Genomic DNA, 13004 nt, shown 5'->3' with positions numbered 1-13004 from the left:
TTTTATTTCCATTACTCTTTTTGCACAAGACTTATTGACTGATGGTCAATAAGAAATCCTTTTGATAGACAGGAAAAATAGCATCCAGCACTCTTCACTTCCATCTATTGGCTTGGTATTGTACTTATTTTCACCAATAAAGTCAGTGGTCAAAAAGGCTTCAAACTGACAAACTTCTTTAGGAAATGAACCATTAAGACAATTTCTAAATCATTGTTCAGAATATAACATTTTATATAAGATTCCATGAAACATAATTAAAGAAAAAAAAATTAAAAATATTGTTCTCTGTGCGCTAATAAAAATGAGAAATTTGAGGAGGATTTAACATAGTTACATCAGAAGAGGACAGCTTTCATGGAGATCAGATTCTTGCTCTTTGTAAGCTTCAGGTTACTTCTAAATCCCAAACACACATTGGAAATCTCAAGATGAACTAAAAAATTCCCATCCGTTCTGATTACACTGAGTTATTCACTTATGTATGAAAGTGAATGTCATACTATGTAAAAATAAACATTATGCTCCTTAGTGCCTCAAAGATTGCAGCATTTTGTATTCCTGTGACTCTTCTGGACCTTTAGTTGCTAATGGTCTTAAAGCAGGGTAGCTGCTCAACTGAGGGTAGCTGAGAACTAACAGATGTGAACTAATAAATGTGTTTACAATATGGAATTCTTTAGAAATTATATCACGTAAGAACCTAATTGCAATCTCATATCAAAATTTCATTCACCTTAAACTCCTGTTGCTTGGCCATCATCACTGGCATGTGTCTAACAAGAAGAGGATGTTTTTCCTTTTTGATTTGATTCCCATCATCTTCTATGCAGAACCAACCTAACAGGTTATCCTCCGCTGTAATGGAAAGAAGAAACAATAAACACTCCACAATCCTTTCACTGAATAATCACTTCCACCTCTCCACAGGAACAGAAAAGAATTCTGTCAGGACTAGTCATACAGATCAGGCTGTTCTTATGCCACAGATACATAAATGACAACATAAAACTGTGAACAAAAATTTAATTGAGCAAATTACATACATACTGATAATGCAAAAAAGAACACCCTACATTAGCAAAATGTTAAGGGTAGTCTCCTAATGATCTTGTAAATTGAACAGTGAAAAAGACTCATCAAACCTTTCCTCAGACTCTAGGAAATCTAGAAAATTTGCTGAACAGCATTTCTCTGCCTAATTAACATTCCTACCAACTGCCAGTTATCATAATTTTAAGGATCCTCCTCCTGGAATGATGGAAATATCCATTCTCTCTTGTTTTTTGTTACTTTGCTTGTCTTCTGTGAGACATCACAAAAGCACTCTATTTTGGCCATGTGCTGGTGAAACTTGCTTTCAAGCAAGTTAATGTTTCTCAATATAGGCACGGAAAAGTCCAAGTATCTTTGGAAACCTATCCCTCTGTGCAAACACAGTAGACTAATAACATCACAGGACAGTATATTTTTTATTGCTCTAACTTAGAGATTATTTGTTTTGATTTAGATGCAACAATTAGCAATGAATAGCAGACTTCATTAAAATACTGTTAAAAATATATTCCTTCATAATGAGTGCCCTGTTTTATCTATAATGTTATTGTTTGTAGTGATACACAATCATTACTATTTACTGTATTGCAATTTTAAACATCTACAGACAAATTCTCACCAAAAAGGAAAATCATTCTCCAAAAAATAAAATAATAATAAATAAATAAATTACACTGTACATTGAGAACTATATTAACTTGTTAGGCAATTTGGATAAGTAGGAATTACCAAGGGCCAGTTTAGCCATTTGTAAATTGTTGATCCAAGACTGTTTGATGGCAGGGGTAAATGTATTGAACACAGCTGTAAAGAAAGTTGGCCGCCCAGACCTAAAATACAGAGAAAAAAAAAAAAAAGCCACTATAAATGCACTGGGTATGAATATAACTCTGGCTAAAAATGTTGACCAAGATGAAATTTCATTATTTTTTAATACTTAGAAAAGACTCAGCTCTGATTTAAGTGTGCAGGCTATGATATGCCATATGTCCATCTTCCTGTACTTTACATGAAGTGTTATGAGAGGAACTGGGGAAGGAATACAGCAGTGACTGCTCCCTATTAGCTGTCCCTGCCATGGTTCCTCTCTTGCTTCTTGCATCCAGAACTGGGCTGGGCTGGGCTGAGAAAGAGAAAAGCTACACTGCTGCTCTGGAACATTATAGTTTCCAGAATTATGGCAAAAGAGCAAAAGTCAGGGGCTTACCATGGAGACAGAAGGGAGGGAAGAGCTACAGATTCCCAAATCCTCACTTGTGCATCTATACCTAATACATAAACCAATTTAGAAAGTTTTTTAATCAAGATTTCTACTGACTTGTCCTGTTTTCCTGGGAGTTGCAGCTGAATTCTACAGCGATCTGCTGCTCTGATTTCGTCTTCTTTTTTCAAAATCAGTTTTTGTAAACCTGAGGTCCAGTCATGGGCTACAGATTGGTTTAAGTTCTGAAAAATTAAAAAACTAAGATTCAACACCAGCCTGCTGCAAACAAGTTAATAAGGTGATTCCTGCATATAACAAACAATGACACATGGGCTTCAATTAGACCACATTTCCATCATGGATAATTTAGCCATATTTGTAAACACAGTTCAGAAATGTCATAAAATATTTTCTAATGTATTTCATCTGAATATTTAATCTCACATTACTCAGTTTGATGATGCATAAGTGACATTCCCAAGTGTATGTCATATTAAAAAATGTCAATTTCTATCAGCTGTATGCATAAGCCTTTTACTTTATTCTAATTCATCACAAATTCTGCTACTGAAGAAAGTCTCTTGAAAACATCTACAAATCATACTGAAAATACACTTTTGTTCAAATCTTTGAGTCAAAATTTTTACAGACCCATCATGAAAGATGCGTGGTCTAAATCTGTTTAAGATGCTTAAACAATAGCTCACTGCAAGGTGAGTGTTCTTTTGCAGACAGTAAAAGCACACCTGAATCATACAAAGCATCAAGACTAGCAAGTAAACAGAAGTACACACACTTTTCACCATCAAAATTCTATGACAACTTAAGCTTTTTTCAAAAATAAAGAAGCTGACGTCATTCCTCAACTAAATTCTTGTATCGGCCTTACACACATCTAACTGGAAACAATGACTGAATTCTAAGTTTTCAAAGAGTAGTTGGCTCTGACTGTCAGTGCAGACAGAAAGGTTTTATATGGTGATGGCTGAATGTCTTATGGTATATCGGTGCTATATATATTCCCAATTATGCAGATGAAATTCACCTTCAATGCTTGTGGAAGCTTTGTCTAAAAGCACTCTTTCCATAGAGTATATATTTTCACAAAATATTCAGAGTACATATTTTCACAAAATGCTATGTTTTATCTAATGTCTTCACTCTGAAGCCAATATATGCCAAGAGAAAGTCAGCTGTCATATATTCATACATATGCACACATTTGAAACCTGTGGTGGCAGGTAGGAGTTAAAAATTACATGTAACCACATATAGAACATATAAAAAACCAAGCAAAAAACTAATTGTTTGAAGTCTCAAGATGTTTGGTGTTAAGTACTATATCTGTTTGCCAGAATAGAAGTTAAATCAAAGGGATGTGAACAAAGCTAAAGTAATATACTCTTAAAATTCTTCTGAAAATCCTTTTATATTTTTGTTATTTATACTCAGTTTTAAGTACAAAAAAAAAATCCCCCCCCAAAAGCCAGGTTTATGAGCTTGGATGGGGATCAAGAGCTTCCTCCAAACAACCATGTCTAACTGCAAGAATCCAGTTTCTTAACATCAAAACGTAATTGTGTTTCCACGTAAGCTTATCAGCTACTGAACAAATGCAGACACTTGTAGTATCCACCTACACTTAAAAACAAAGAAAAAAAAGATTAGAAGGACAGCTGTAATCTATTTATAACACTTAACAGTAAATGCATTACTAGAGGTAAAAAAATTTCCACTTTTTGCAGAGAGAACTAGAGAATGTTTTGCACAAACCCTAGGGAGAGGCAACTATACTACTTTACAAGAACAGACTTGAAAAAGAAATCCAGCTCTGTTTATTACCTGATAGTTTCCTTTAAGGCTGCTTATTAATTGGCTAATTTGACCAAGTACATTCAAATCATGTAAAAGGTTCTGCAGATCATGGTACAGTTGGCCTGGTCCCATATAGAGCTTGTCTGAAATGAATAAAACCATACAGTTATACATAATAAAAAGATGCAATTCTTAGTTGAATGAGGAAAAGTATCACAAAGACAATATAAACATACATTGGTCTCAAAATCAAAATGGTTTATTTCTACATATATCATCAGAATTTCACTTTGTTGCTCCAGCTGCTTCTAATGTCCTGCAGACAGATAATTGTGAAATGCACCCTAGGAGATAATAGGCAGTGGCATATATCACATACAATCTCTGCATGTACAGGCACTACCATTGGCATTTCCTCTTAGATCATCTAAAAAAGCCTTTTTAGCTACAAACAAGATTCAAGTTGTTCATCTAGTATGATGGAGAGCACTATCTGCAATTTAATATCCCACACTAGAATTGTAACACATATCAAAGCTTCACTGACCCCAAAATCTCTTTCTGCCATGGAAGTTTTGTTTAGCACCAAACAACAGACTTGCTGCAACACATTAATGCAAACACCTTTCCTGGAGGTTGTTTTTGGTTACATGACAAGCAAAAAAAATCTGTCTGCAGTTTTTGCTTTGATGGTTTAAAATTCAAAATTTGCTTTATTGATTGTGAGACAGTTTGAGGTCATACATCCATATCCTAACTAACAAAAGCCCGCAATTTCACTGAATCACTTGAAATTTTAGTGCAATCATGCCTAAATCACAAGAAGGATCTGTTCTAAAATCAGAAGCAAATATGAAGAGCAGCAGAAAATATTTTATGCTAATAATCAATAAGTACAAGGGCTGATATGGGAACAGTAACTCAGAAAAGCACACTGATTGCTAGGACAAGGTGTTCATTTAAATGCACAAAGCTTGCAAACCCCTGCAAATAGACTCTGAACTACCATGATGCTAGGAGTAGAATGGCTAAGTAATTCCTTTGGAAACAACACTCACTCTCCCATAAAAATACCCACCCTGACTCACAGAGAGTCAGCATGTTTCCCTTTGGCTGAATGACAGTAACAGGACTAGATTATCTTGCCAGGAAACTCCTGCAGATTCTTTAGCTCCAAACTATGGATCCTTCATCCCTAGCACAGCTTTGGAAGCCAGTCTGTGGGCAGCAAACGCCCCTGCATCAGAAGGATTTCAGTGGTGTTGGCAAGAACAGGATCTAAAAGCAGTGCTGGGTACTGGCTCTGCAGACAGCTGAGGAGCACGGACACGAGCTGTGCCACCTGCTCTGGCTGCAGGGCAGAGGGTGCTGGGCACAGCTCAGCTGCCACACACACACCACTGCTGCCTCTGTTCCCCCAGCCTGCTGCAGGGCCAGGGTAAAAAGCACAACACATCAAACCTGCCAAACAAAGCTGTCCAAACAGCCTAAGTCAGAATAAACATGAAATATAAACATGTATGAAACAATGCTACTTAAATTTTCCGTTAGGTATCAAAAGAACTGTTTTCTAAAGACATTTTCCTATTTGGAGGCATCATACAGACAGAGGCCATCACAATGTTTTTCTTTAATGCAGTTCATTATATTAAGCTGAAAGTCTGCCTTAAACCCTGAAAAGCATAAAATTTCAAGGCTCAAAGAAAATATTATTTCTGTGCATTGCACTTGAGCACCAAACAGGAGAATGACTGCACTTTACTACTGTTTACGCATCCAGATAATAGATGCAACTATCATCCTCTTCTTTGCCTGCTCTGAATGTTAATTAAAAGAACAATCTAGCTTTTCTTACCCTTTAAACCAAATTAGTCAGTAAGAAAAAATAATTACATTTATTGTACACCATGAAAAGAAACAACTGCAAAGTAGATCTAAGAAAAAGAATTTTGAAATTATGGTCAGTTGACTATGTTTGCAGCTTTGTTTAAAAAGAACAAAAACAAACGCTTTCAGAGTCCATACTTTCCTTAAGCTGCATTTTCACTTTCTTCAACCCAAATACTTGAAAAATCTGCATCTGAAAAGATGTAAACACTTCTCTCCTTGTATCTATCTTCTGATAGCTTACACCTTTTTTCCTGCTAACATCCACAGTAATTGTAATTTGTTAAGTTGCACTATTTCCTAGATGCATAAATAATTGATTTTGGTGGGGCTACTTGCAAAGAAAGGTGCAGAGCAGTGTTAATGGGAAATCTGGCGAAATCTAGCTAAAAGCCATGATAATGTGTCTGGTATTGTAAACAAAACAAATTATATCATTCCTGCTCCAAATTTCTCCAACAAAATAACTTCTGCAAAAAAAAATTTACACTGAACATAATTGTTTGATTGGTTGAGTTTTTGCAGAAGTCCAGTCACCTGCCATCTACAAACTCCATTACTAAACAAACCAATAAAATTACTACAAGTATTTTTGAAATTTAGCTTTGTGGGTTTGAACCAAGTGAAAATGTACAACAATCAGGCTGTGAAAATCTGAGTCTGTGAGGTTTCACTTGTACAGGACAGATATTTCCCCCTAAGTGAATTACATTATTCTTAAATTATAAAAGCCAGGATCACTCTTTATAGCCTAATAAAGACAGCTAGCAGACATTTTGTTTATTATTGTTTGGAGAACACACATTAATGCAACAGATACCAAGCAGCATCCAGGCAAGTCTCCTAGATGCTGCAGGACTTTATGCCATAGTCTTCAACTGAGGCCATAAAGCAAGTTTTAACTGCTTACACAGATGGGTTTGCACTGGGCAGTATGTATATATCCATCATGCCTGATAATCCCCTTCTTGAAGCTTCAAATAATCTAACATATATCTTTGTTCCAGCATTGGAAATAAGGCATAAATCTTGAAATTCAATCAGTAATTGTCACCCAAGTCTTTTTTGTCTGCATCATGCATATTTTATAAGCTATTAATAAGTCAAGATAAAAAGGATGCAATATGAATGTCAAAGCAAATAAGCTAACCTGGCATCTGAAAGGCTGCCACACAGAAAAACCAACAAAAGTAATTTTAGGCTCATTCATTAGAAGATCACATTCTTAGTATAGGAAAGGAAGCACAAAATCAAAACAGTAAATAATTAATGAGAGCCTGCTTCCATCCTCTGATGTTCTAGAAAAGAGAAACGGTAAAGCTAAGAAGAAATTTTAATAGTCAAAGACTAGATCAATAGGCATGAATAATATCAGCCTTTCACTGAGATCCTTAGTGGGCACAAACTGACACAGAAAAATAAGGCTTCAGCAATCAACAATGATGTAGATTCATCAGAAGCAAGTTCTCCAAAAAGTGATCACTTAGATTGTGTCTGGGTAATAGTTGCAAGTTATATATCAACTCTGTCTCTGAACTGGGTTACTCACAATGTCTTTCAAAATAGAACTGGCTTCTCAGTGGCTCACCAAACACTGACTACCAGTTGATCCTGAGAATCATCTGATGGAGGATTTTTCTTGAGTGGAGGAGGTGGGGGAGAACACTACTCTGTTCATCAGATGTTTCTGAGTTCACAGCCACAGACTGGCTGCTTCAGCCCACACATGTTCCCTGACCATTCAATTGCTGGCTATTTTGGGGTGGGTGTTCACTCCTTTTATCCACAGAGAGTACACTGAAACTCTTGGCTTCACTCCAAAGCAGATACGTGGTCGGTTTCTTTTGTACTGTGAAATGTTTCCCAAATGATAAAGACATTTCCTTCTCATTTCTAAGCCACTCTTGTTAATTATCAAGCTCTAAAACAACTCATTTTTCCTATGGGAAAGAAACCCTTCATGGTTCAGAGAAGGCTCTCCCAACTCTACACATCCTACGTGCTACAGTGTGTGCCTGGGCAGAAGAGAAGGCAGTGTGCTGTAACCAATAACCACATATGTGGCTTCAAAGGCAACATTTTTGCATTCCACCTACAGATCAAGGGTGAAATCTTGGCCACATGTAATCTAGCAAGAATTTTTTTCACCAACTCCTTTGTTGCTAAGATTTTACCAGAGGAATTTGTGCCTCCCTGCAACAAGCAAGTTTACTGCCAACAACCAGTAATTCTTTCAAAATACCCAATTCCTTGCTCAGCATTAAAATGAAATACACTCAAGGTTAAAAAAGAAAACAAAACTACAACTTGGTTAAGAGGGAAGAAAGGAGGTTAAAGTTTAAATTAATTTTGCTGCTATGTAAAACTGGAGAGAAGATTATGCTTTTTAAAACAATTTCTTCTTGGGCCAAAATACATTTGAGTATAATACCAAACATTTATTTTACCAGCTTGCTTCCCAGTATTACTCTCAGGACCACAGCTTCAAATTCATCAATTTTGCCTGGTATGAAGCAATTTTTATAATTGAAACAGAAGGAATTAGATGTGATTTACACCCAGGCATTTTCAAAGCCTGCAGGAAACTCCCTGGGTGTGGTTAAAGTCAGTTTAACTTGGTTCAGGCAAAAGTAGAATTTGGAAGGTTGTGAATAAATATACACATACTAGAGAATTGTCCACGTGCTAATGCCTGGGCAGAGGGGAGGATTCCCAGCTCTGGCAGAGGGCTGCATTGCTGGGGAGCACAGCCAGCAGCCACAGCCCTCCCCCTGCACAGCAGCAGCTGCTCTAATAGCTGCTGGCACAGCAGCTGCCCCCTCGGGATTGTCGTCCATAGGGTTCCCCGAAATTTTCAATTTCCACGGCCTCTTCAAGCAAATCAGAGTCCTGAACTGATCACACCCTATTTTTCCTTTCCAAGAATTGCAAAGGGACACATTTATTTTCCATGGTGATTTGTTACCTACTAGCTCTTGCAGTGTGTTCTGATTCCCATTTGTGAATTACTATTTTATCACAGATTTATGCTACTAAAGACAGAGTAGATGCAAATGCCCATAATTTGAACATCTCTTGCTAGGCAAGCCAACACAATGGCTCAGCTGGTCCCATCACATACCAAACTCCTGTTTATTCCCACTTAGAAGGATTTTCTTCAAGTAATACTATTACATAAATCCAAATGTCACACAAATGAAATAAAAGCTTCAATCAATATACTCGCAATATTGCAACCATTTTTGCAAACATTTCTGTATTGTCCATCATATTGAAATGAAATACTGTTAATAGACAGACTGCTGGGTGCCTCTTTCACTGCAAAGTAACTAATATAGACAACATCTGCCTTGAGTATAATCATAGTAATGATCTTTTCTCCACATAGTTCAAAACCACAATACATGAATACAAATTATTTTTGGAAAAGCTATATTGAAATGAAGTGAAAGCCAATGCATCGTGAAAATTCAAGGTCCTCATAAAGACTGCTTTGCTTCTGAGACACAGAGCCCTGAAGTCAGGCTAGAGCTGCACAGAAGATCATGAATGCTCAAATAGAAAAACCACAACTGAATCTCAGAAAGGCTCTTTTCCTGACTACAGCTCCAATGTTACTGAGGGGTAACAGAAAATTAATGATACACTTGAAGAACATGCCAGATTTGAAGACCACTCTGAAAAGTTGGTACATCCCAAATTTGACTTGCCATTTGCAATCTGGCCTTCAAGGCTGAGCATATTTGTATTGCTTCCTCCCACTGAGCCATCTGTGTGCATCCAGGCAGCACACTGAAACGTTAGATGTTACAAAAGAGATCTGGGAAAGTTTCAATCCTCATATACAGCATAAAAATCACCTGGGGAGGGGGAAGAAGCTATATACGTGGGAGGTAACTTTAAAAGTTGCTGTGTCTGAGGAACACATAACAAACTGGTACTTGTATAGGATTACACACTTGGAACAAATAATAAAAAAAGCAGGCCCTTACACAACATTTCAACTACATTTAAGCCTGAGAAACATGTACAATATTCTGGAAAGCAAAGTATCATGACACTAGATGAATTATTGATCAGTTCATAATAAACTGGACAGATACCATGGGATTGTTAACCTATTTATGTTAAACTATGATGACGCAGCACTAGTATATTTAAAGTCATTTAAGTGTAGACAGAGCTGTTCAAGTCTTTAAATTTGGCTTTGATTGTCCTAGAAAGATTTTGTTGATTTTTTTCCTGAAGTAATAATTGACAGACAGCATCCCACTGCTTAACTTATAATGCCCACCTTTAGAAAGGACAAGAATGAAGACTGTGAAAGACAATGTTGTATCTGAAGTAAAATAGTTTCCTGTACACCAAAGACCTTGCTAATTAATATAAAGAAGGAAAACATGAAACGATTAATAAGGCCCAAGATTCAATCACCGCAGTTGAGGAATTCTTCTATACTTGGTTCTGAATCCTGCTCCTATAGATTCACTGGTATGCAAAACACACCAATGCTCAGTGGAAGAGAACTTAGCAAAGTGAGAAACAACATTCTCCTTTTACAGGTCTAGTGGAACTACTTTTCTCAGTACAAACAGAAAAAGGAAATCTTTATGTGCCATTATTATACGCAAGCTATTTCAGCAACTAATAGAGTTGGCAAAAAGATTGTGAATATTGGAAATACCAGAAACACTATAATTCATTTAGCAGTGGATACTGATGTTATGGAAAACATTATTTCCTTTCCCTTTGCAGACTCCCTTGTCCCAGAATACCTAGCTTTCTCTAGAGGGCTGGTGATGAGGGCATCCTTCTGTACTAAGACTTTATCTTGCACAGAACTTGACACATCCAAGCACCTGACATAGACCAGAGGCACATCCATACCTCTGATATACTCCCTATCCTACCCAGAAATTCTGCATGAGTGTTAAAGCCAGTAACAAAGCAGATGAGGTTTTAGATGCTGAACTACACACTTCCTGCATGCTGTGTTATGCAAGCAAAGCCCCTGACAGCCCCCACATCATCACCTTAGTCATATTTATGTCTTTACTTGCTCGCTCGTGCTGTTCCTGTTTCCACAGATGCATCACAGAAGCAGCACGTGGGCAGGTTCAGTTTTCTTGTTTCTCCTTCATGAAAGTTTTTTGAATAGCCAACTAGAATTTGCCTAAAATTGTAATAAAAAAAAAGTTGTCCAAAACCCTGGCTTATGACCTAAACAAGTCTATGGGTCAATTTAAAGTCCATCACAGAAAAGCACACTGTTTGTCCTCCCCTGGTTTGCTCTTTCACACTAAATCCAACTCATGATCTCCACAGTTACATGCACCCAAAAAAATCTGAGCCACCATAAGTCAACTGTAGGTCTCCTAAGATTATACCACAGTCTAAGGTCCAAACTACACAAGTTTTTGAGTGGCATCAGTCTTCTGGTTTGGAAATTCAAGCAAATGGGAATGATGTCAGAGAACAGAGTTTAGTTGGCAGCCATCAATGCAAAGCTGATACGTGCAGCTACTCGCACGTATCTCTGCAGAACAACCCTAAGTTAGGCTTAGTAACCTAGTGTGGGAAGAAGCAGCACAAGCAAAAAAATAGGATTAGGTGATAAGCAATAAACCCCTTGAGTTTACTAGAGTGCAATCTATTCAGCTCAGACATGGTATAAGCAAGCAGTCAGGATACAGTCAGGACTCTCCATCATCAATCAACATGAAGAGCTTTATCATAAATATGAAATGACACTGTTCAGTCTAATCATACTTTAAGCATGTAAGCATCTAAACATAATTTATGTTCTTAATTATTGAAACTGATAATCTGAGTCCTTGAAACTAATGTATTAAATTAACTATTCTCATTTCCATGAAAGACAGTTCTTCAGGTCCTAATCACAGAACCAAATACCACACGACACCCAGTATACAGAGTAGAGCTGTGAAACAAACCTCACAAGTCTCAACTCTGACAAAGTATTTCTAACATGCTTTACCTCTTTGTCAGATGCTAATACCTTTCTCTCAACTGGCAATTAATTACATGAATGCTAAAATCTGTCTCTCTCATTGTACCAGATCTGAACAGCGAAGAAATAGTTTGCATAAAAACTACCATCTAACCACAAAACTGCTTATTCACATATCTTGAGGAATAGCATGATAAAATCACCAGCTTGCGACTGCAAGCAGCGAGTAAGGTATTGAATTCATCATGCTATACCACTTGTGAATAAAATTATGCAAAATAATGCAAAACTACTGAGGAAATGTAAAGCCCCTGAGATAGTGAGAAGTAGCTCATACATTGAGAGCACGGCTTCAAGATTATAATAAGCTCCAGCTAATCCTGACCACACAGGGAATTTCAGATATAAAAGGCCATAAATATTTTTCTTCTGACAGAAGCAGCTGTACTGTATCAGAGATTAAAGCAGCAGGGGACATGAGGGAGAAATACTGGAGCCCTGATATGCTCATTAGAGTGGACCCCACAGCCTGGTTCCCCAATGTCACACCAGCTGGGACAATGGTCAGGGTCTTCCTGGACTCTGTAGTGACTGCAGTTCCTGGCTCCCATGAGGCAGAAAAATGCTATAAACAAAGACTTGAGAGTGAAAGAAAAGAAGTGCCATGGCCCTTTCTCTCACAAGGCCCAAAGGGGAAGGCTGAGGACAGCATGGACCTGGAAGCCCCTGCCCTGCTAAGGAGGGAGAGGGGTCACACAGGACCTCTGGGATGCACCTGCATGGGCACAAAGGGCAAGAGTGAAACAGTGCAAAAAGACAAACATTGATATACACAGGCAATGAAAGTACACGTGTGAAGGCATTTAAGCAATGAAAACACTGCAGGAATCCCAAGACAGGTCTGCAGGCAGCTTGTAAACTGGCCAAGCTGCCAGAGGCTTACACTGGAGCTTCCACCAGACTATAACAAGTCATCTGGAAATGGCACTGTGAGGAGCTAACCTCCCTCTTTCATACACACCAGCTGGGTTTCTTTACTCCTCTGTGTCATGATGTGGATGAGATCCCTGG

At 37.6% G+C, this 13004-nt stretch overlaps 1 protein-coding gene across 2 annotated transcripts in view; it reads right to left on the bottom strand.

The window, feature by feature from the left end:
* ARHGEF10 (Rho guanine nucleotide exchange factor 10) overlaps positions 1-13004 on the bottom strand; it is a 106292-nt gene that overhangs the window by 32241 nt on the left and 61047 nt on the right. For both annotated transcript variants that reach the window (XM_056487997.1, XM_056487998.1), the window contains 4 exons: positions 4103-4218; positions 2375-2502; positions 1786-1886; positions 737-858 (listed from right to left, as the gene is read on the bottom strand). In XM_056487997.1, the coding sequence (XP_056343972.1) occupies positions 737-858; positions 1786-1886; positions 2375-2502; positions 4103-4218 (467 nt within the window). The remainder of the gene's footprint in view (positions 1-736; positions 859-1785; positions 1887-2374; positions 2503-4102; positions 4219-13004) is intronic.

Source organism: Oenanthe melanoleuca, chromosome 3, assembly GCF_029582105.1.
Source record: "Oenanthe melanoleuca isolate GR-GAL-2019-014 chromosome 3, OMel1.0, whole genome shotgun sequence".
Taxonomy (NCBI): Eukaryota; Metazoa; Chordata; class Aves; order Passeriformes; family Muscicapidae; genus Oenanthe; species Oenanthe melanoleuca.
This window is presented reverse-complemented; position numbering and strand designations above follow the sequence as displayed.